The sequence below is a fragment of the Zalophus californianus genome, chromosome 2, assembly GCF_009762305.2.
Source record: "Zalophus californianus isolate mZalCal1 chromosome 2, mZalCal1.pri.v2, whole genome shotgun sequence".
In the NCBI taxonomy this organism is placed as follows: domain Eukaryota; kingdom Metazoa; phylum Chordata; class Mammalia; order Carnivora; family Otariidae; genus Zalophus; species Zalophus californianus.
Genome location: NC_045596.1, coordinates 167,050,295 through 167,075,003, shown reverse-complemented (window position 1 = coordinate 167,075,003; position 24,709 = coordinate 167,050,295). Strand labels below are relative to the sequence as shown.

Genomic DNA, 24,709 nt, shown 5'->3' with positions numbered 1-24,709 from the left:
TGCTTAATATTAGATGTGATAGAAAGTTTGATTTTTTTTTTAATTTACAAGACAGAACAGGAGAATAGTTTATTGAAGTGATTTCTAGCTCACTTAGATAGGGTACACATCTAAGATAGGGTACACATCTCAGCACATTCATTTTAAACTTGAAGAGGGGTATGTTTGGGGCATTTAATTGTCCAAAATTAGATAAGCTAATCATTGAATAAATAAATAAAATTAACTGCCTTTTTCTTACTCATACCTGGGCCTATAAGAAAATATGCTTACATAATCCAGACATTTCTCTTTAGGAAATGTGTGTTTACTTATATATATGTAGTTTTTTCTTTGAAACGTGATGTGATTGCTTCTGGGACACTATTTGTGTCTCTTGTTCAAAGAAGGAAATCTTGTAGATTATATTCAAAACATCATCCCACCCATTGCCCAGGGCTAAGTACTTTTATAGTGTCTCGTGCTTTTGCTGTCATTACAAAAGAGCCAGCTACAAATTGATCTGTTTACTTGAAAGAAACTATCGGAAACATGGGTCTTAACTTTTCCTGGATTATTTTTCCCCTATAGACAACCCAGTGAAATATGACTAGTTTATTATTGCCTCATGACAATGTTTAAGGAGAACTAGAATGAAGTTGGTTTTATAGACAGGTAATGCTGGTTTGTCCAATATTTTGTTATTCTTGCTGGCTTCATCAGAGCACTTACAGTTAATGAACAAGATGATATTCTTTCCTTTATGATGATAATTGGTTAACGGTAATAGAAAATAATGATTTTTAAGACTATTCATCATATAGTGGATATTCTATCAGATAACTTGAGAAAAGCCAGCAGATAATCTTAGAAAATACCCCAAAGATATTTAGATTAAATTAAAATTTGAATAGAGGAATAAGCACTTAAAGTCTACACAGAAATGAAGTAAATAAACAATTAAAAGAGTATCTTGTATTAGTGAGCATTTACTATGTGCCAAACATCACTTTTATCCCTTTATGTCTAACAAATTGCTTCATCCTTATAGCCTACATTTTTTTACAAACTTATAGTTTAAAAAAATTTGGGTATCAATTGCTATTCCAAATTCAAAGATGGATAAACTGAGGCATGGAGGGATTAAATAATTTACACTAGGGTCACCCTGCTAATGTGAAAGAGAAGAGATATTATCATTAATGTTGGAAATAAATATAAAAATGACAGGAACAGTGATATTTAGCATTGATCAATAAATATGTGGCTTTGTGACTAAAGTAGTTCTTTCACTGAATATTGGATCTGTCGGTAACTTATGCATGACCTTAAAAGAGAACATTTATTTTTAGCAAATATAAAATGAGAATAAAAACATCTTCACAGGGTCAATCAGTATATATTATAAAAGTGCATAGAAAATGCAAAGACAGATCCTAGCTCATTACAAATGGTCAGTACAATTGACTATATTTGTTCTTATGCCAGTTAGTACCAATAAACTCACGGCTGTGCTCCCTCATGGGGAAAAAATAGTATCTCATTCTCAGAATTTTATATGTGGTAGTGTAATAGCATGCCATTTGGACTCCCAACTTCTTTTATTAGAAGGAGTAGATGTCATGAAATCTAGATTCATCTGGTGTGTATGCATGTGTGTGTGTGTGTGTGTGTGTGTGTGTGTGTGTGTGTGTGTGTATGTATGTGGGAGTGTGTATTTATACCTATCTTGTGCATCTAATTTTTGTACCAAGTACAATTGCTCAACTCTTGACTTTACATTTAAAATTTTTGTTGTTGGCTGTTTTAACATTTTAGTATTGTTTTCTTGGAATCTGCCGAGAAGCCAGTGACTACCCAAATAGACCAAATTGTCAGTCAGAAAAAAATTGCAGTGGACATGGGGTATGTAATATTTCCTCTATTTTTACATATAGTGTTTAAAATCCATGTCAGCAATTTTTTCCAGGATAGTAATAAGATTCAGAATTATTTGATGTGGAAATTTCTTTTGGAAACTTACGGTTAAATAAGGAAAGTGGATTCCATTACATATACATATGATTTATGTGTTCAGATTATTATAGGCCTTATGAGCTAATGAACTTTGAATTTTGTACAAAAGTGCAGTATGCAACATACGCCAGTATGAAATTTTGGTAATGGGTTTACTGAAGATTACAAATGTATGTTTATATATGCTTATATACATTTTGCTTATAATTGAATGTATATATACTGATATGTTTAAACACACTTAATATATTTATATTACACATATTACTTATAACCTTTTTGTGAGAGCAGAATTTCTTGTCCATTCAGATCTCTTTTGTCCTTTAATAGCTTCAGTTTATTTCCATGTATGTGTCTTCCATACTATATTTGAAAACTCATTTACCAATGGACTTTTAGATAATGTCAAATTTTTACTTAACTAATGTAAATAATGGTGTAATGGACGTTGTACATTCACCTTTGCACAATTACCTGATTTATTAAATTGTTAGCAATGAAATCTGATGGGTAAAATTTAAGCACCATTTAATTTTTCACAAATACTATGTTTTTTAGAAATATTTTACCAGTTTTTGCTCTCACCTATCATGAATGAAAATGTGCATTTTCTCAAATTCTAGCCAGACTAGCTTCTTAGTTTTTAAAATTTCTTCTTACATGCTGAATCTATTGTTAATTTGCATTTAGTTAAGAAATAAAGACACAGTTCTTAAGCATGTATGTATCCTTATATTTGCCATTTAACATTTCTATTTGTCCAACCATTGTGAAATTATCTACCAGGGTGTAGAAATTTTGTAAATTTTTCCAAGTTTGCATTTGGCTTTGACTTTGTGGCTAGTGTCTCCTGCCATATTGATGCTTCATATTTTATATAATTATCCAGGAAAAAAGTGACCTGCCTGCATGATTTGTATCAAAATTTTCTTCCAAATAACTTTCATGTCCTACATTAGTGGTTTCTTTTCTGTTTTTTTCCTTTCTTATGTAATTTAAATTTAATTTCTGTATCAATCTATGTCTAGATTCTCTGTTCTGCTTCTGACCCTTTTGACTCATCCACCAGATCACATTTATAGATATTTTCTAGCCTTCCTATTTCTAGCAAAATACATTTTGGTATCTGTGTCTGGCTAAGAAAGCTTTTTCCTTTACATTTTTTCCCCAATTTTTTGTAAAAGTTGGCTCTTATCACAGGCATTTTTTAAAATCTAGCACAATTTATAATATGTCAACTCCCATTACTTTATAATTTCTAGCTTCATAATTTCTATGCCTTTTTAGAATAAGGCATTTTCATTGTATCAGAATGCTATCTATTATTATTTAAAAATAAGAGACAAATAAGAAGTATCTATGACATTGAACAGATATTGCAAAGACATTTATTATATTACATTTTATTGTAAAAATTATTTTCCACATTAAAGTAGAAACTGTATATATGAAGTGATCATATTTTAATAACTTACATTGACTAGCAGTCACAAATAATGCATTTAACTTTTGCATTGTACCTAAAATGTTCTAATTTTTGTTTGGTTTTGGTTTTAGGTTTGCAATAATTTGCTTAATTGTCACTGTGATGTTGGATATTCTCCTCCAAACTGTGAACCAACACCATCATCACCAGGAGGAAGTTATGATGATGGGTTTTGGTATCCAGAGAGTTAGTATCTAGATCAGTGTGCTTCAATAGAGCTTTCTGTACTTATAGAAATGGTCTTCACTGACTATGTGGCTGTTGATCACCTGACATGTCAATAGTGCAACTAAAGAACTAAAATTTCCATTTTATTTTACTTTATTTAATTTAAATTTAAGTAGCCATTTGTGGCTAGTGGCAACTATATTAAACAGTACAGCTCTAGATCATACTGTCAATCGAAACATTTCTGTTTATACAGCAGAGTTTTATAGATAAGTATGGTTAAATTACAGAATAGGTGATAGTTTTATTATATACTCTGTATATTCCAAGGATGCTAACTATTGTAATGTGCTAGTGGTATCTTTCAAATGACCATACTATTGAAAAGTAAAAGTAACAAAATCTATAACCACAGCATATGGATAGTAGATGGTATGAAACATTTTTAAATTTATTTGGTGAACATTCATGAACATTTGTTCATGCCCTTCATAGCATATTCATTTGTTCTAAATACTATAATGTAAAAATCTCATAAGAATATAATTCCATTAATGTCTTTCCATCATTTGTGCTTTTGTAATTATGCATATATGTTTATATAAACCTGACAATACATTATTATGTTTGCCTTAAACAGCCAATGGAAAGTTAAAGATTTTTTAATATAAATATTTACATTTACCCATCCATTTACTATTTTCAAGGACTTTTCAAATCTTCCAGCAAATTCATATTTCCATGTGGGTCATTTTCTTTCTCACTGAAAAACTTCTTTTAAAAAAAAGTATATATATGTATACACACACACACACACACACCTTGTGGTGACCAATTATTCTCAGCTTTTGTCTTTAAAATATTTTTATAAAATGTCTTAAATTGTGAAGTGTATTCTCACTGGAAGTAGAATTCTTCATTGATAATTTTTACTTTCAGCCGTTCAAAGATGTAATTCAATTGTATCCTTAGACTCATTTTAGGTCTTTCTCTATTTTGAATTTATTTTTGGGTATGGTGTCAGAAGGTGGTCCATTATCATTCCTCTGCATGTTGCTGTCCAGTACTTCTGACACCATTTGTTGAAGAGACTGTTTTGTTTTTTTTTTTTCCATTGGATATTCTTTCCTGCTTTGTCGAAGATTAGTTGACCATAGAGTTGTGGGTCCATTTCTGGGTTCTCTATTCTGTTCCATTGATCTCTGTGTCTGTTTTATGCCAGTACCATATTATCTTCACTACAGCTTTGCCCTGGTGATGATGCAGACTTCTAAAACTTAGACTTTTGGCTCCATTGACCTGTAAAAATTTTTGATAATCAGCTCCTCTTGTTTTCCCAGTCATTGGTTTCAGGGAGGCATTTTTCTTGTGCAATCCCCTGCATGCTACTTTCTCTCTCTCTCTCTCTCTCTCCTATCTCCATGATCAGGACTCCCTCTGCTCCACAGCACCCATGATTCTTTTCTCCCTCAGATCACATCTCTGCACCTCCTAACTTCCATGATGGGGCCTCTTTTCTCCCTCTAGTTGTGCAGTTCATTGTCTCAGTCCTCAGATCAATTTCCTGAGTGTTTAGAATTATTTGGTAATTATCTAGCTGAGTTCAAGGGAGGAGGCAAGCATAAAGTCCTCCAACTACTCTGCCATCTAAACTCCTCCCTCTATTTGATATTTTTCTTGCTACTTTCTTGCCTTATTGTTATAAACGTCTCTCTTAGAACAGTTTTTGCTGTGTCCCAAAGGTTTCGAACTGGTGTGTTTTCATATTCATTTGTTTCTATGTATTTTTTTTAAGATTTTATTTATTTATTTGACAGAGAGATAGAGAGCACAGGTAGGCAGAGAGGCAGGCAGAGGGAGAGGAAGAAGCAGGCTCCCCGCCGAGCAAGGAGCCCCATGCGGGGCTCGATCCTAGCACCCTGGGATCATGACCCGAGCCGAAGGCAGACGCCTAACCGACTGAGCCACCCAGGCGCCCTGTATGTACTTTTTGATACCTTGTTTTATTTCTGATTGTTCCCTTTACGATTACGTAGTGTTCTCCTTTGTCTCTTAATATAGTCTTTGTTTAAAGTTTATTTTGTCTTATATATTGTATTGCTACCATAGCTTTTTCACATCCATTTGTGTGTTCAATGTTTCTCTATCCTCTCGCTTTCAATCTGCAGGTGTCTTTAGGTCTGAAACGAATCTCTTGTAGGCAACACACAGATGGGTCTTTTTTTAAAATTATTCATTCTATCACCTATATCTTTTGATTAGAGCATTTAGTCCATTTAAATTAAAAGTAATTATTCATAGATATCACCATTTTATTACTTGTTTTGTCTTTGTTTCTGAGGATTTTGTCTAATACTATCTTGTCTTTCTTTCTGTCTTTCATGGTTTGCTGGTTACCTTTAGTGATATATTCGGATTTCTTTCTCTTTATTCTTTGCATATATTAATGGTTTTTGACTTGTCATTACCATTAGGTTTGTATATAACATCTTCTGCATTATAGTGATCTATATTATGTTCATGGTTATTTAAGTTTGAACCCATTCTTCCTCCTCTCCTCCCCATGTTTTAGGTATATGGTGTCATATTTTACATTCTTTAGTTTGTGAGTTCTTTGACTGATTTCTTTCAAAGATTTATTTATTTTAGAGAGAGAAAGAAAGAGAACAGGGGAAAGGGAGATGGAGAGGGAGAGAATCCCAAGCAGACTCTGCACTGAGAGCAGAGCCTGACGCAGGGCTTGATCTCATGACTCTGAGATCATGACCTGAGCTGAAACCAAGAGTTGGATGTGGCTGATTTTTTTAATAGAAATATTCATTTTTACTACTTTTGTGTTTCCTACCTTCATACTGTCATTTTTGGTCTTTTCTTTTCACCCAAAGAGTCCCTTTTAATACTTTTTGCAAGGCTTGTTTAGTGGTCATGAACTTCTTTAGTTTTTGTTTGTCTGGGGAACTCTCTCTCCTTCTGTTCTGAATGATAGCCTTGATGGATAGAGTATTCTTGGCTGCAGGTTTTTCCTATTCAGAACTTTGAATATATCATCCTTCTCTTTTCTGGTTTGGAAAGTTTCTGCTGAAAGTAATGCTGAGATAGCCTTATGGTATATTTTTGTATGTAGCTTTCTTCTTTTGTCTTGCTGCTGTTAGTATTTTTTTAAATCAGTATATTTTCTCAATTTAATTACAATATGCCTTGTTGTGGGTCTACTTTTGTTGGATTTTATTGGGGGTCTTCTGTATCTCCTGGATCTGGATATCTGTTTTCTTCCCCAGATTAGGGAAGTTTTCAGCTATTGTTTCTTCAAATAAATTCTCTACCCATTTTTCTATCTCTCCTTCTGGGACTCGACTCCTATAGTATGAATGTTATTACATTTGATGAAGCCACAAAGTCACTGAATTCCTGAAGTCTATTCTAGTTTTGTATAATTCTTTTTTTTTTAACTATTTTGTTCAGCTTGATTACCTTCCATTACTGTCTTCTAGGTCATTAATTTGTTCCTCCACTTGTTCCAGCCTTGCTGTTCATTCCATCAACTCTGTTTCTCATTTCATTTATTGAGCCTTTTATCTCTGCTATGTTATTTCTTATCTCTCTGTTAATGGTCTTGCTGATGTCTTCTACTCTTTTCTTAGATCCAGTGAGTATCTTTATGATTGTTGTTTTAAATTCTCCATCAGGCATGTTACTTATATCTGTTTTGGTTAGATCTCCAGCCATACTTTGTCCTGTTTTTTCATCTGGCACAAATTCCTCTGTCTTCTCATGTTGTTTAATTCTCTGTGCCTGTTTCTGTGTGTTAGGAATGCCAGCTATGTCTCCTGTTCTTGAAGGTAAGGGCTTTATGAAGAAGAAGTCTTGTAATGCCCTGAAATTTAGTGTCTCTCTGTTCTTCAGGGCCTGGCACTTCTAGGAGTATCTCCAATGTGTGCTGCATGTGTTCTGCTGGCCACTTTTATCCTTCAGGCCAGTCATCCGCAGAAGCTCTCTTTGCCTGTTGTGTGCAGTGTTTGGTCCCTGGCCTGAATGTGACACATTTTAACTAGGTGTGCTCTGGTCTGCTTGTGAAATGAGACCTGTCACTGCCACTGATTGCAAAACTCCTGGATCAGGAGACAAGCTGTTGGCAGGGGTTTGCCGATCTTCTGAAGAAAGAGGCCACTGTGCTCGGACTGAGGCAAGCATGAGTGGGAAGGGCATTTCTTCAAGATCACAAGAAAGTGAGGCTTTGTATAAGCCAGTTAGGTAACAAGTGTTGGTGCTGGTTCTGCACATGGCCCCGTGTTTATGCTGAGGGTTGGGGAGGGAAATGGTATTTGCCAGTTCCTTTATTCCCAGAAGGGCCTCTCTATTAATGGTGCCTCTCTGGAAAATGCTCAGAGATGAGCAACTAAGCTTCCCACTGTGTGCCCCAGGCATTCTTCAGATCACTGTTTCCATTTTGTACGTCTGTGGGCTGTTTGCCCTGCCTTCTCTCTAAGAGCAGCCCCAATGCCTTTGGACTCTCCCAGAGCTAAACATACTGACCTTTAAAACTATAGGCTTTAAGTCCTGCTGGTTGCAAGAACTCATGAAATTCAGGCCCTCTCACTTTCCAAGCCAGTTACTATGGAAATTCACTTTCCCTGTGTGCTAGTCTCTCACCTTTCTCCTCAACTGTGGCTCCCCCCACCCCCACCACCACAATGGCCATGATCCATTTCTCTCTGAAGTTAAATCTCCATACTTCCTACCTTCTTTAATGTGGCCTCTTTACTACCTTTAGTTGTGGAGTTTGTTCTTTCTATCTTCAGATCAATTTCTGGGGTATTTAGGATGATTTGATAGTTATCTAGTTGTATTGTGGGATGATGCAAGCCTAGGATCTTCCCACACTGCTGCCATCTCCTGCAATCTCAAAATTAAAAGCTTTTGTGCTGCAAATGATACAACAAGAAAGTGAAAGGCAAACTACAGAATGGGAGAACATATTTGCAAATCTTATATCTCATATAGGACTTGTATTCAGAATATATAAAGAACACAAATTCATATAAAAAGATAACTCAAATAAAATTAGGAAAGACTTAAATAAACACACCTCCATAGAAGATGGCCATAAGCCCATGAAAAGATGGTAAACATTCTAGGAAAATGAAAATTAAAACCACAATAAGATACTACTTCACACTCATTAGTATGATCATGATAAAAAATACAGGCAACATTTGTTAATGTGGATGTGAAGAAATTGAGATCTCCTTGATGCTCTTTTCCAGCAGTGCTCCAACTCTGGTATCTCCTTTCCATTCTCAATTCAATAATCAGCTGTATAATTAGCTTTAGGCTAATATATAAGATATATATATCTTATCTTTCTTGCCAAGAACTGCTGGGAAGCTCCCTCTTAACACTTCTACTGTCTCTAATCTACAGAGCATCTTTCTTGTCAGTGCCACACCCTGCAGAGACTAGCCTTTTCAACTGTTGTGAATTCTTTCCTCTGCCTTCTTCACTCGGTGGGAATGCTGTACTTTGCCTAGGACTTCAATTCTCTGTGTTGAGATCAACAAATTGTATATAGGTAGAATTGGATTTTCATAAAATCAATGCCATGTTTTCTTTCCTTCAGATAAAGTTTTGCATTTCCTATTGACTTCCAGAAATAATTTCCTTCATGTCTTTTGTCCTGTTTTATAATTTTATCATACAGGACTAGTTTGGCACCATTTAATGAAAACATTTCATCTTGACCAAAGTGGAAGCCTTATTTTCTTCCTTAGAATAATGGATATTGCCCAATTAATCCAGTAATGATTAGTCCATTTTTAAAAATCAGCCTTAGGAGTAATTAAGCACATAAGGAAGCTCCACTCCTAATATGACATAATTTTTAGTTAAGGTGAATTGATGGAGAGTTGATCTCTAATGGATGAGACAAAGAAGGAGAACTTGAAAAGTATTGAGTTCTACCATAGTGTAAGCCTGCTACATATTTGCTTAATTTCAATATTTTTGAATATATTTGCCAATTTTCTATAATACATGAAACATCCTGAGTCACTTTTTTTGGGGTAAACCACTTCTTATAGCATAATTGGATTGTGTCTGCATTTTAAAGTTAATGAGTTTTTGTTTTGGGGGGCATTAAATTCATTTGTGTTTAATATCCTCATGTTTGTTTTTGTGGTAATTCTGATTCATTAATTTAGTTTATAGTATTTTAGTTGTCTGGCTTATTTCCTTTGACTAATTAAATCGAGATTTCATTGATTTTCCCAATTTCCCATAATGCCTTCATAACACTTAGGGGAATATCTATTTTCTAATTAATATAGTCAATATTAAAAGTAATATGAAAATTTAACCTAGTTTATTATTATTGTTTTTTAAGAGTGAAATAGTTAAAGGGGATTAAAGTATACTTGATGAGCCCTAATGTACAGAATTATTGAATTGTTATACTGTACACTTGAAAATAATTTAACACTGTAAATATACTTGAATAAAAAAGGAAATTAAAATAAAATTTAAAAAGAACAAAAAATTTTAAAAATAAAAGTAAGTGCCAGTTATGGTAAAAACTTATTATATCATTTTTTTAAAAAATTTATTTTATTTTGTTTTATGTTAGTCACCATACAATAAATTATTAGTTTTTGATGTAGTGATCCACAATTCATTGTCTTCATATAACACCCAGTGCTCCATGCAGTTCATGTCCTCCTTAATACCCATCACCAGGCTAACCCATCCCCCCACCCCCACCCTAACACCCTCAGTTTGTTTCTCAGAGTCCACAGTCTTTCATTGTTCATCTCCCCCTCCGATTCCCCCCCTTTATTTTTCCCTTCTTTCTCCTAGTGTCCTCCATGCTATTCCTGATGTTCCACAAATAAGTGAAACCATATGATAATTGACTTTCTCTGCTTGACTTCTTTCACTTAGCATAATCTCCAGTCTCATCCATGTTGATGTAAAAGCTGGGTATTCATCCTTTCTGATGGCTGAGTAATATTCCATGGTATAAATGGACCACATCTTCTTTATCCCTTCGTCTGTTGAAGGGCATCTCGACTCTTTCCACAGTTTGGCTATTGTGGACATTGCTGCTATGAACATTGGGGTGCATATGGCCCTTCTTTTCACTACATCTGTGTCTTTGGGGTAAATACTCAGGAGTGCAATTGCTGGGTCATAGGGTAGCTCTATTTTTAAATTTTTGAGGCACTTCCCCACTGTTTTCCAAATTGGCTGTACCAACTTGCATTCCCACCAACAATGCAAGAGGGTTCCCCTTTCTCCACAACCTCTCCAACATTTGTTGTTTCTTACCTTGTCAATTTTTGCCATTCTAACTGGTGTAAGGTGGTATCTCAGTGTAGCTTTGATTTGAATTTCCCTGATGGCTAATGATGATGAACATTTTTTTCATGTGTCTGTTAGCCATTTGTATGTCTTCTTTGGAGAAGTTGTCTGTTCACATCTTCTGCCCATTTTTTGACTTGATTATTTGTTTTTTGGGTGTTGAGTTTGAGAAGTTCTTTATAGATCTTAAAATCAGACCTTTGCCTGTAGTGTCATTTGCAAATATCTTCTCCCATTCTGTGGGTTGCCTCTTTGTTTTGTTGACTGTTCCCTTTGCTGTGCAGAAGCTTTTATCTTGATGAAGACCCAAAAGTTCATTTTCACTTTTGTTTCACTAGCCTTTGGAGATATATCTTGAAAGAAGTTACTGTGGCCAATGTCAAAGAGGTTACTGCCTATGTTCTCCTCTAGGATTTTGATGGATTCTGTCTCACATTGTGGTCTTTCATCCATTTTGAGTTTATCTTTGTGTATGGTGTTAGGGAAGTGTTGAGTTTCATTCTTCTCTATATAACTGTCCAATTTCCCCAGCACCATTTATTGAGGAGACTGTCTTTTTTCCATTGCATATTTTTCCTGCTTTGTCAAAGATTACTTGACCATAGAGTTGAGGGTCCATATCTGGGCTCTCTATTCTGTTCCATTGGTCCATATTTCTGTTTTTGTGCCAGTACCATGCTGTCTTGGTGATCACAGCTTTGTAATATAGCTTGAAATCGGGCAACGTGATGCCCCCAGCTTTGTTTTTCTTTTTCAACATTTCCTTGGTGATTAGGGGTCTTTCCTGATTCCATACAAATTTTGGGATTGTTCCAGCACTTTGAAAAATATCATTGGCACTTTGATTGGGATGGCACTGAAGGTATAGCTTGCTCTGGGTAGCATAGACATTTTAACAATGTTTATTCTTCTGATCCATGAGCATGGAATGTTTTTCCATCTTTTTGTGTCTTCTACAATTTCTTTCATGAGTGTTCTGTAGTTCCTAGAGTATAGATCCTTTACTTCTTTGGTTAGGTTTATTCCGAGGTATCTTATGGTTTTTGGTGCTATTGTAAATGGAATCAATTCTCTAATTTCTCTTTCTATAGTTGCATTGTTAGTGTATAAGAAACAACTGATTTCTGTGCATTGATTTTGTATCCTGCCACATTACTGAATTGCTGTATGAGTTCTAGTAATTTGGGGGTAGGATCTTTTGGATTTTCCACATAAAGTATCATGTCATCTGTGAAGACAGTTTGACTTCTTTGGCTATTCAAATTTTATTTCTTTTTGTTGTCTGATTGCTGTTGCCAGGACTTCTAGTACTATGTTGGACAATAGTGGTGACAGTTGGAATGCTTGATGTGTTCCTGATCTTAAGGGAAAGGCTCTCATCCTTTCCCATTGAGGATGATATTCACTGTGGGTTTTTCACAGTGAATCCATCCACGGATGGATTTTATGAACTTGAGGAATATTCCCTCTATCCCTATACTCTAAAGAGTTTTAATCAGGAAAGGATGCTGTCTTTTGTCAAATGTTTTTCTGCATCAATTGAGAGGACCATAGGGTTCTTCTTTCTCCTGTTACTAATGTGTTCTATCACATTGATTGATTTGTGAAAGTTGAACCACCCTTGCATCCCTGGGATAAATCTTACTTAGTCATGGTGGATGATCCTTTTAATGTATTGTTGGATTCCATTAGCTAGGATTTTGTTGAGAATTTTGGAATCCATATTCATCAGGGATATTGGTCTGAAATTCTCCTTTTTGATGGGGTCTTTGCCTGGTTTGGGGATTAAGGTAATGCCGGCCTCATAGAATGAGTAGGGAAGCTTTCCTTCTGTTTCTATTTTTGGAAACAGCTTCAGGAGAATGGGTATTATTTCTTCTTTGAATGTTTGGTAGAATTCCCCAGGGAATCCATCAGCCCTGGGCTCTTGTTTCTTGGGAAGTTTTTGATCACTGCTTCAATCTCGTTACTGGTTATTGGCCTATTCAGTTGTCAATTTCTTCCTGTTTCAGTCTAGGCAGTTTCCAGGAAGGCATCCATTTCTTCCAGGTTGCTTAATTTATTGGTATATAGTTGTTGATAATAATTTATAATAATTGTTTCTATTTCCTTGGTGTTAGTCCTGATCTCTCCCCTTTCATTCATAATTTTATTAATTTGGGTCCTTTCTCTTTTCTTTTGGATAAGTCTGGCCAGTGGTTTATCGATCTCATTAATTCTTTCAAAGAACAAACTTCTAGTTTTGTTGATCTGATCTACAGTTTCTGGTTTCTAATTCATTGATTTCTGCTCTAATTTTAATTATTTCTCTTCTAATGCATGGCTTAGGCATCATTTGTTGCTTTTTTCTGCAGTTCTTTAAGGTTTAGAGTTAGTTGGTGAATTCGGGATTTTTCTATTTTTTTGAGTGAGGTTGGATGGCTATGTATTTCTCCCTTAGGATTGCCTTTGCAGTATCCCATAGGTTTTTGTGGTTCTCATTGATTTCCATGAATTGTTTAAGTTCTTCTTTGATTTCTTGGTTGACCCAAACATTCTTGAGCAGAGTGGTCTTTAGCTTCCAAGTTTTCATTTTACTTCCAAATTTTTTTTTGTGATTGAGTTCCAGTTTTAAAACATTATGGTCTGAGAATATGCAGGGAATAATCTGAATCTTTTGGTATCAGTTGAGACCTGATTTGTGACCCAGTATGTGGTTTATTCTGGAGAAAGTTCCATGTGCACTCGAGAAGGATGAGTATTCTGTTGTTTTAGGGTGGAATGTTCTGTATATATCTACGAGGTCCATCTCGTCAGTGTGTCATTCAAAGCTCTTGTTTCTTTGTTGATTTTCTGCTTAGATCGTCTATTGCTAAGAGTGGAGTATTGAGGTCTCCTACAATTAACATATTTTTATCAATATGACTCTTTATTTTGGTTAACAGTTGGCTTATGAAGATGGCTGCTCCCATGTTGGGGGCATAGATATTTACAACTGTTAGATCTTCTTGTTGGATAGACCCTTTAAGAATGATATAGTGTCCTGTGTCTTTAACTACAGACTTTAGTTTAAAATCTAATTTGTCTGATATAAGATTTGCTACCCCAGTTTTCTTTTGAGGTCCGTTGGTGTGGAAGATGGATCTCCATCCCTTCACTTTCAGTCTGGATGTACCTTTAGGTTCAAAATGAGTCTCTTGTAGGCAGCATATGGATGGGTCCTGTCTTTTTATCCAATCTGCAACCCTGTGCCATCTTATGGGAGCATTTAGGCCATTCACGTTGAGAGTGATTATTGAAGGATATGAATTAATTGTCATCATGTTGCCTGTGAAGATGTTGGTTTATAGATTGTCTGTAAATTTCTGTTGTATATCACTCTTGGGGTCTTTCTCTTTTTATAGAACCCCCCTTAATATTTCTTTCAGGGCCGGCTTAGTGGTCACGTATTCTTTCAGTTTCTGCCAGTCTTGGAAGATCTGCATCTCTTCATCCATTTTAAATGACAGCCTCGCTGGATAAAGTATTGTTGGCTGTATGTTCTTCTTGTTTAGTACCCTGAATATGTCTTGCCAGGCCTTTCTGCTTTGCCAGGTCTCTGTGGATAGGTCTGATGTTATTCTGATGTTCCTCCCTCTGTACTAAGAAATATCTTCCCCCAACTGCCCTTAAGATGGTTTCCTTGGTTCTAAGATTTGAAAATCTGTGGCAGAAGTCAGTCTCTGAGTCTTTCCTATTTTGTGGGTTCCTCCTCCTAGTTATTCTGTTGAGGGGTGGTTGAGAGAATGTACAGAATCTAAATTATTGACTACAACCCAAGCAAGATGCACCTGTTTTATAGGGACCTTAGGGTTGCAGGCCTCTTATTCTCCCAGCCTGTCTTCTGGGGAGGGGCCTGCTGCCCTGTTACTCAGGCAACCTTTTTTGGGCAGAGTTGCCCTGCCCCCTGTGTGTGTGGGGGGGTGGGCTCAGTAAAAACCGGTTTTGGGGGGCTTTTTTACTCTGGCGGCTTTCCCTGGCGGCTTTCTGCGTCTCTTCCCAGTCAGAGCAGAAGAGACAGTTTCCAACCCTCTGCCTCAGAGCAGAGAGATCACAGTCTGTTCTTCAGTGAGCTCCCCCAGCCATACTATTTCTGTTTCTGTCTGTGCTGCTATAAGCTGCAGTGTACTGGGTTGTATGCCCCCCAGCAGCACTCCCAGTCCTTGCCTCTTGATCGGGGCACGTCTTTGCCCTTTATGCTTCTAAAACCGCCAGCTGCCCCAGTTCACACACCCAGCCCTGCTTCTCCAGGTTTCAGTCCAGGGCACTGCCATAAAGTCCTTTCCCCATTGCTACCAGTCTGCGAGTCTGTGTCCAATCCCTAGCGAGGGAGGTTTTGTGCTCCTGTATTATTTCACCTTCCCAGCACCAGCACTACGGCAGCTCCCTCTGCCTTCCTTTTATCTTCAGATATGTGCCTGCGGAATCATGGCTCCCCACATCATACTTTGAAATCAGCCCCTGCGATATTCTCTTTGTAGAGATCCAACTCTATCTTCTTACATCTCAGGCTGATTTCATGGGTGTTCAGAGTGGTCTGGTTGATACCCAGCTCAATTCCAGGGATCAGTTGGAATTGGGTCCCCTACTCCTCCACCATCTTTTTCTTGACCTAATATATCATTTTTAATAATTCTTTCTTTTTACTCTATTTTTAAAATTTAAATTCAATTAATTAACATATAGTTATTAGTTTCATAGGTAGAGTTCTGTGATTCATAAGTTGTATATTACACTCAGTGGTTATTACATTGAATGCCCTCCATAATGCCTATCACTCTGATGCCCTATCCCCCCACCCACGGCCCCTCCAGCAAACCTCAGTTTGTTTCCTATGGTTAAGGGTCTCTTATGGTTTGTCTCCCTCTCTGATTATGTCTTGTTTTATTTTTCCTTTTTTTTCTTTTATGCTTCTCTGTTTTGTTTCATAAACTCCACATATGAGTGAAATCATATGATAATTGTCTTTCTCTGATTGACTTATTTTGCTTAGTATAATAACCTGTAGTTCCATCCATGTCCTTGCAAATGGCAAGATTTCAGTTTATTATGGCTAAGTAATATTCCATTGTATATATATATCACAGCTTCTATATCCATTTATCTTTAGACGGACATCTGGGCTTTTTCCATAGTTTGGCTATTGTGGACATTGCTGCTCTAAAAATTGGGGTGCAGGTACCCCTTCGGATCAATACATTTGTATCTTTCAGGTATATATCTAGTAGTGCAATTATTGGGTCATAGGGTAGCTCTATTTTCAACTCTTTGAGGAACCTCCATACTGTTTTCCAGAGTGGCTGTACCAGCATGCATTCCCACCAACAATGTAAGGGGGTTCCACATTCTCTGCATCCTTGCCAACATTTGTTGTTTCCTGACTTTTTAATTTAAGCTATTCTGACTGGCATGAGGTGGTTTCTTACTGTGGTTTTGATTTGTATTTCCCTGATGCCGAGTGGTGTTAAGTATTGTTTCATGCATCTGTTGGCCATTTGGATGTTTTCTTTGATGTCTGTTCATGTCTTCTACCCATTTCTTGACTGGATTATTTGCTTTTTGGGTGTTGGGTTTGATAAGTTCTTTATAGATTTTGGATGCTAACCATTTATCTGATAAAATATTGCGAATATCTTCTCCCATTATGTAGTTTGTCTTTTGGTTTTGTTGACTGTTTCCTTTGTGGTGTAAAAGCTTTTTAACTTGATGAAGTCCCAGTAGTTCATTTTTGCTTTTGTTTCCCTTGCCTTTGGAGAACTGTATATCCAGATGTTGCTGTAGCCAAGGTCAAAGCCTGTGTTCTAGGATTTGGATGGATTCATATCTCACATTTACATCTTTCATCCATTTTGAGTCTATTTCTGTGTATGGTGTAAAGAAATGGTCCAGTTTCATTCTCGTTCATGTGGCTGTCCAATTTTCCTAACATCATTTGTTGAAGAGACTGTCTTTTTTCCATTGGATATTCATTCCTGCTTTGTCAAAGATTAGTTGACCATATAGTTGTGGGTCTATTTCTGGGCTCTCACTTCTGTTCCATTGATCTATGTGTCTGTTTTTATGCCAGTACCATACTGTCTTGATGGTTACAGCTTTGTAATAGAGCTTGAAGTCTGGAATGGTGATGTCAGTGCCTGGTTTTCTTTTTCAACATTCCTCTGGCTATTTGTGGTCTTTTCTGTTTCCATGCAAATTTTAGCATTATTTGTTCCATTTCTTTGAAAAAAGTTGATGGTATTTTGATAGGGATTGCACTGAATGTATAGATTGCTCTGACATAGACATCTTCACAATAATTGTTCTTCCAATCCATGAGCATGGAATATTTTTTCATTTCTTTGTGTCTTCTTCAATTTCTTTCATGAGTGTTCTAAAGTTTTCTAAGTACAGATCCCTTGCCTCTTTGGGAAGGTTTATTCCTAGGTGTTTTATGGCTTTTGGTGCAATTGTAAATGGGATGGACTCCTTAATTTCTCTTTCTTGTGTCTCATTGTTTGTGTATAGAAATGCAACAGATTTCTGTGCATTGATTTTGTATCCTGCCACGTTGTCAAATTCCTGTATGAGTTCTAGCAATTTTCGGGTGGAGCCTTTTGGGTTTTCCACATAGAGTATCATGTCATCTGGAAAGAGTGAGTGTTTGACTTCTTTGCTGATTTGATGACTTTCATTTCTTTTTGTTTTCTGCTGAGGCTAGGACTTCTAGTACTGTGTTGAACAACAGTGGTAATCGTGGACATCCCTGTCGTGTTCCTGACCTTCGGGGAAAAGCTCTCCGTATTTCCCTGTTGAGAATGATATTTTCCGTGGGCTTTTCATATATGGCTATTATGATATTGAGGTATGTTTCCTCTACACCTACACTGTGAAGACTTTTATTCAAGAATGGAGTTGTACTTTGTCAAATGTTTTTTCTACATCTATTGAGAGGATCATATGGTTCTTGTCCTTTCTTTTATTAATGTAGTGTATTATATTGATTGATTTGTGGATGTTGAATTACCCTTGCAGCCTAGGAATAAAGCCCACTTGGTCGTGGTGAATAATCCATTTATTGTACTGTCAGATTTTTTTAGCTAGTATTTTGGTGAGATGTTTATATCCCTGTTCATCAGGATTATTGGTCTCTAATTCTCCTTTATGATTGGGTCTTTGTCTGGTTTTGGATCAAGTTAATGCTGGCCTCATTTTTTGAAACAGCTTCAGAAGAATATGTTTTAATTTTTTTAAATGTTTGGTAGAATTCCCCTGGGAACCCATCTGGCCCTGGGCTTTTGTTTTTGGGAGATTTTTGATTGCTGCTTCAATTTCCTTTGTGGTTATAGGTCTGTTCAGGTTTTCTATTTCTTCCTGGTTCAGTTTTAGTAGTTGATACATCTCTAGGAAAGCATCCATTTCTTCCAGATTATCTAATTTGCTGACATATAGTTGCTCATAATATGTTCTTATAATTGTGTGTATTTCCTTGGTGTTGGTTGTGATCTCTCCTCTTTCATTCATGATTTTATTTATTTGGCTCCTTTCTCTTTTCTTTTTGATAAGTCTGGCCACGGGTTTATCAATCTTGTTAATTCTTTCAAAGAACAAGCTCCTAGTTTCATTGATCTGTTCTACTGTTCTTTTGGTTTCTATTTCATTGATTTCTGCTCTGATCTTTATTAATTCTCTTCTCCTGCTTGGTTTAGACTTTATTTGCTGTTCTTTCTCCAGCTCCATTAGGTATAAAGTTAGCTTGTGTATTTGAGACCTTTCCTGTTTCTTGAGAAGGGCCTGTATTGTTATATACTTTCTTCTTAGGACTGCCTTTGCTACATCCCAAAGATTTGGAACAGTTTTGTTTTCATAAATTTTTTAAATTCTTTAATTTCCGAATTGACTCATTCATTATTTTATTTTATTTTGAAATCTTACATCATTTCTTTTCTTTTATTATTTTTCGCCATGCCGTACATGCCCTCTTTGATACCCATCACCAGGCTAACTCATTCACCCACCCCCTCCCCTCTAGAACCCTCAGTTTGTTGCTCAGAGTCCATAGTCTCTCATGGTTCGTCTTCCTCTCCAATTCCCCTCCCTTCATTTTTCCCTTCCTATTACCTTCTTCTTCTTCTTCCTTTTTTTTTTAACATATAATTAATTTTTTGTTTTAGAGGTACTGGACTGTGATACAACAGTCTAACACAATTCACAGCGCTCACCATAGCACATACCTTCCCCAATGTCTATCACCCAGCCACCCATCCCTCCCACTCCCCACCACTCCAGCAACCCTCAGTTTGTTTCCTGAGATTAAAAATTCGTCATATCATTAAGGTCACATGATACATGTCTTTCTCTGAATGACTTATTTTGCTCATAATCCCCTTCAGTTCCATCCATGCCATTCAAATGGCAAGATTTCATTCCTTTTGATGTCTGCATAATATTCCATTGTAGACATACACCACATCTTCTTTATCCATTCTTCTGTTGATGGACATCTCGGCTCTTTCCATAGTTTGTCTATTGTAGACATTGTTGCTATAAACATCGGGGTGAACATACCCCTTCAGATCCCTACATTTGTATCTTTGGGGTAAATAGCCAGTAGTGCAATTGCTGGGTCATCTGGTAGCTCTATTTTCAACTTTTTGAAAAACTTCCATACTATTTTCCAGAGTCGCTGCACCAGCTTGAATTCCCATCAACAGTGTAGGAGGGTTCCCCTTTCTCCACATCCTTGCCAACATCTGTCATTTCCTGACTTGTTAATTTTAGCCATTCTGACTGGTGTGAGGTGGTATCTCATTGAGATTTTGATTTGGATTTCCCCGATGCTGAGCGATGTTGAGCACTTTTTCATGTGTCTGTTGGCCATTTGGATGTTTTCTTTGGAAAAATGTCTGTTCATGTCTTCTGCCCATTTCCTGATTGGATCATTTGTACTTTGGGTGTTGAGTTTGATAAGTTCTTTATAGATTTTGGATACTAGCCAGTTTCTGATATGTAATTTGCAAATATCTTCTCCCATTCTGTTGGTTGTCTTTTGGTTTTGTGGACTGTTTCTTTTGCTGTGCAAAAGTTTTTATCTTGATGAAATCCCAATACTTCATTTTTGCCCTTGCTTCCCTTGCCTTTGGCGATGTTTTTAGGAAGAATTTGCTGTGGCTGAGGTCGAAGAGGTTGCTGCCTGTGTTCTCCTTTAGGATTTGGATGGACTCCTATCTCACATTGAGGTTTTTCAACCATTTTGAGTCTATTTTTGTTTGTGGTGTAAGGAAATGGTCCAGTTTCATTCTTCTGCATGTGGCTGTCCATTTTTCCTAACACCATTTGTTGAAGAGACTGTCTTTTTTCCATTGGACATTCTTTCCTGCTTTGTTGAAGATTGGTTGACCATAGAGTTGAGGGTCCATTTCTGGGCTCTCTCTTCTGTCCCATTGATCTATGTGTCTGTTTTTGTGCCAGTACCATACTGTCTCGATGATGACAGCTTTGTAATAGAGCTTGAAGTCCGGAATTGTGATGCCGCCAGCTTTGCTTTTCTTTTTCAACATTCCTCTGGCTATTCGGGGTCTTTTCTGGTTCCATACAAATTTTAGCATTATTTGTTCCATTTCTTTGAAAAAAGTGGATGGTATTTTGATAGGGATTGCATTAAGTGTGTAGATTGCTCTAGGTAGAATTGACATCTTCACAATATTTGTCCTTCCAATCCATGAACATGGAACATTTTTCCATTTCTTTGTGTCTTCCTCAATTTCTTTCATGAGTATTTTATAGTTTTCTGAGTACACATTCTTTGCCTCTTTGATTAGATTTAATCATAGGTATCTTATGGTTTTGGGTGCAATTTTAAATGGGATCAACTCCTTAATTTCTCTTTCTTCTGTCTTGTTGGTGAACAGGAATGCCACAGATTGTTGTGCATTGATTTTCTATCCTGCCACTTTACTGAATTCCTGTATGAGTTCTAGCAGTTTGGGGGTGGAGTCTTTTGTGTTTTCCACATAAAGTATCATATCATCTGCAAACAGTGAGATTAACTTCTTTGCCAATTCGGATGCCTTTTATTTCTTTTTGTTGTTTGATTGCTTTGGCTAAGACTTCAAATACTATGTTGAATAGCAGTGGTGATAGTGGACATCCCTGCCATGTTCCTGACCTTAGGGGGAAAGCTCTCAGTTTTTCCCCATTGATAATGATATTTGCTGTGTGTTTTTCATAGATGGCTTCTATGACATTGAGTTATGTACCCTCTATCCCTATACTCTGAAGAGTTTTGATCAAGAAACGATGCTGTACTTTGTCAAATGCTTTTTCTGCATCTATTGACAGGATTATATGGTTCTTGTTCTTTCTTTGACTAATGTATTGTATCATATTGATTGATTTGTGGATGTCGAACCAATCTTGCAGGCCAGAGATAAATTCCACTTCATCATGGTGAATAATCCTTTTAATGTACAGTTGGATCCTATTGGCTAGTATTTTTGTGAGAATTTTTGCATCCATCTTCATCAAGGATATTGGTCTATAATTCTCCTTTTTGATGGGGTCTTTGTCTTGTTTGGGGATCAAGGTAATGGTGGCCTCATAAAACGAGTTTGGAAGTTTTCCTTACATTTTATTTTTTGAAACAGTTTTAGAAGAATAGATATTAATTCTTCTATAAATGTTCAGTAGAATTCCCCTAGGAAGCCATCTGGTCCTGGACTTTTGTTTTTTGGGAGATTTTTGATGACTGCTTCAATTTCCTTAGTGGTTATAGGTCTGTTCAGGTTTTCTATTTCTTCCTGGTTCAGTTTTGGTAGTTGATACATCTCTAGGAAGGCATCCATTTCTTCCAGATTATCTAGTTTGCTGGCATATAGGTGCTCATGATATGTTCTTATAATTGTTTGTATTTTTTTTTATGTTGGTTGTGATTTCTCCTCTTTCATTCACAATTTTGTTGATTTGGGTCATTTCTCTTTTGTTTTTGGTAAGTCTGGCCAGGGGTTTATCCATCTTGTTAATTCTTTCAGAGAACCAGCTTCTAGTTTCATTGATCTGTTCTACTGCTCTTTTGGTTTCTATTTCGTTGATTTCTTCTCTGATCTTTATTATTTCTCTTTTGCTGTGTTTAGGCTTTATTTGCTGTTCTTTCTCCAGCTCCTTTAGGTGGAGGCTTAGGTTGTGTATTTGAGACCTTTCTTGTTTCTTGAGAAAGGCTTGTATTGCTATATACTTTCCTTTAGGACTGCCTTTCCTGCATCCCAAAGATTTTGAACAGTTGTGTTTTCATTTTCATTGGTTTCCATGATTTTTTAAAATTCTTCTTTATTTTCCTGGTTGATCCATTCATTCTTTAGTAGGATGCTCTTTAGCTTCCATGTATTTGAGTTCTTTCCGACTTTCCTCTTGTCATTGAGTTCTAGTTTCAAAGCACTGTGGTCTGAAAATATGCAGGGAATGATCCCAATCCTTTGGTACCATTTAAGGCGTGATTTGTGTTCGAGGATGTGATTTTTGCTGGAGAATGTTCCATGGGCACTAGAGAAGAATGTGTCTTCTGTTGTTTTGGGATGGAATGTTCTGAGTATATCTTTAAAGATCATTTGGTCCAGTGTGTCATTTAAAGTCTTTATTTCCTTGTTGATCTTTTGCTTAGATGATCTGTCCTTTTCAGTGAGGGGGATGTTAAAGTCCCCCACTATTATTGTATTGATGTCAATGTGTTTCTTTGTTTTGTTATTAATTGGCTTATATAATAGGCTGCTCCCATGTTAGGGGCATAGATATTTACAATTGTTAGAGCTTCTTGTTGAATAGAACATGCAATGGAGAAAAGACAGTCTCTTCCATAAAGGGTGCTGGGAAAATTGGACAGCCACATGCAGAAGAATGAAACTCGACCATTCTCTAACACCATTCACAAAGATAAACTCTAAGTGGATGAAAGACCTCAATCTGAGACAGGAATCCATTAAAATCCTGTAGGAGAACATAGGCAGTAACATCTGTGACATCGCCCACAGCAACTTCTTTCAAGATACATCTCCAAAGCTAGGGAAACAAAAGCAAAAATGAAATTTTGGGATTTCATCAAGATAAAAAGCTTCTGCACAGCAAAGGGAACAGTCAACAAAACAAAGAGGCAACCCACAGAATGGCAGAAGATATTTGCAATGACACTACAGATAAAGGGCTAGTATCCAAGATCTATAAAGAACTTCTCAAACTCAACACCCAAAAAACAAATAATCAAGTCAAAAAGTGGGCAGAAGATATGAAAAGACACTTCTCTGAAGAAGACATACAAATGGCTAAAAGACATATGAAAAAATGTTCATCATCATTAGCCATCAGGTTAATTCAAATTAAAACCACATTGAGATACCACCTACACCAGTTAAAATGGCAAAAATGGACAGGAAAAGCAACAACAAATGTTGGAGAGGTTGTGGAGAAAGGAGAACCCTCTTACAGTGTTGGTGGGAATGTAAGTTGGTACAGCCACTTTGGAAAACAGTGGGGAGGTGCCTCAGAAAATTAAAAATAGAACTACCCTATGACCCAGCTATTGCACTACTAGGTATTTGCTCCAAAGACACAGATGTAGAGAAAAGAAGGGTCATATGCACCCCGATGTTCATAGCAGCAATGTCCGCAATAGCCAAACTGTGGAAAGAGCCGAGATGCCTTTCAGCAGGTGAATGGATAAAGAAGATGTGGTCCATATATATATAATGGAAGATTACTCAGCCATCAGAAAGGATGAATACCCAACTTTTACATCAACATGGATGGGAATGGAGGAGATTATGCTAAGTGAAAGAAGTCAAGCAGAGAAAGTCAATTATCATACGGTTTCACTTATTTGTAGAATATAAGGAAGAGCATGGAGGACATTAGGAGAAGGAAGGGAAAAATGAAGTTGGGGGGAATTGGAGGGAGAGATGAACCATGAGAGACTATGGACTGTGAGACACAAACAGGGTTTTAGAGCGATTGGTTAGCCCGGTGATGGGTATTAAGGAGGGCACATACTGCATGGAATACTGGGTGTTATACGAAAACAATGGATCGTGGATCACCACATGAAAAACTAATGATATATTGTATGGTGACTAACATAACATAATAAAATAAAATTAAGTAAAAGATCCTTTTAGTAGGATATAGTGTCCTTCTCATCTCTTATTATAGTCTTTGGTTTAAAATCTAATTTTTCTAAGGTTGCTACCCCACCTTTCTTTTGGTGTCCATTAGCATGGTAAATGGTTTTCCACTCCTCACTTTCAAACTGGGGGTGTCGTTGGATCTAAAATGAGTCTCTTGCAGATAGCATATTGATGGGTCTTGTTTTTTTATCCAATCTGATAGCCTGTGTCTTTTGATTGGGGCATTTAGCCCATCTACCTTCAAGGTAACTATTGAAAGATATGAATTTGGGGAGGGTATGTGCTACGGTGAGCGCTGTGAATTGTGCAAGACTGTTGAATCACAGATCTGTACTTCTGAAACAAATAATGCAACATATTTTAAGAAAAAAGAAAAAGAAGAAGATAACAGGAGAGGAAGAAAAGGGGAGTATGTCAGAGGGGGAGACGAACCATGAGAGATGATGGACTCTGAAAAACAAACTGAGGGTTCTAGAGGGGAGGGGGGTAGGGGGATGGGTTAGCCTGGTGATGGGTATTGAGGAGGGCACGTTCTGCATGGAGC

The 24,709-nt window shown here is 36.7% G+C and overlaps 1 protein-coding gene across 4 annotated transcripts in view; it reads left to right on the top strand.

The window, feature by feature from the left end:
- The window catches only part of LOC113925637 (A disintegrin and metallopeptidase domain 3-like), a 129,469-nt gene that overhangs the window by 93,982 nt on the left and 10,778 nt on the right, over positions 1 to 24,709 (top strand). For all 4 annotated transcript variants that reach the window (XM_027600136.2, XM_027600135.2, XM_027600137.2 and 1 more), the window contains exons 17-18: positions 1,798 to 1,884; positions 3,553 to 3,667. In XM_027600136.2, the coding sequence (XP_027455937.1) occupies positions 1,798 to 1,884; positions 3,553 to 3,667 (202 nt within the window). The remainder of the gene's footprint in view (positions 1 to 1,797; positions 1,885 to 3,552; positions 3,668 to 24,709) is intronic.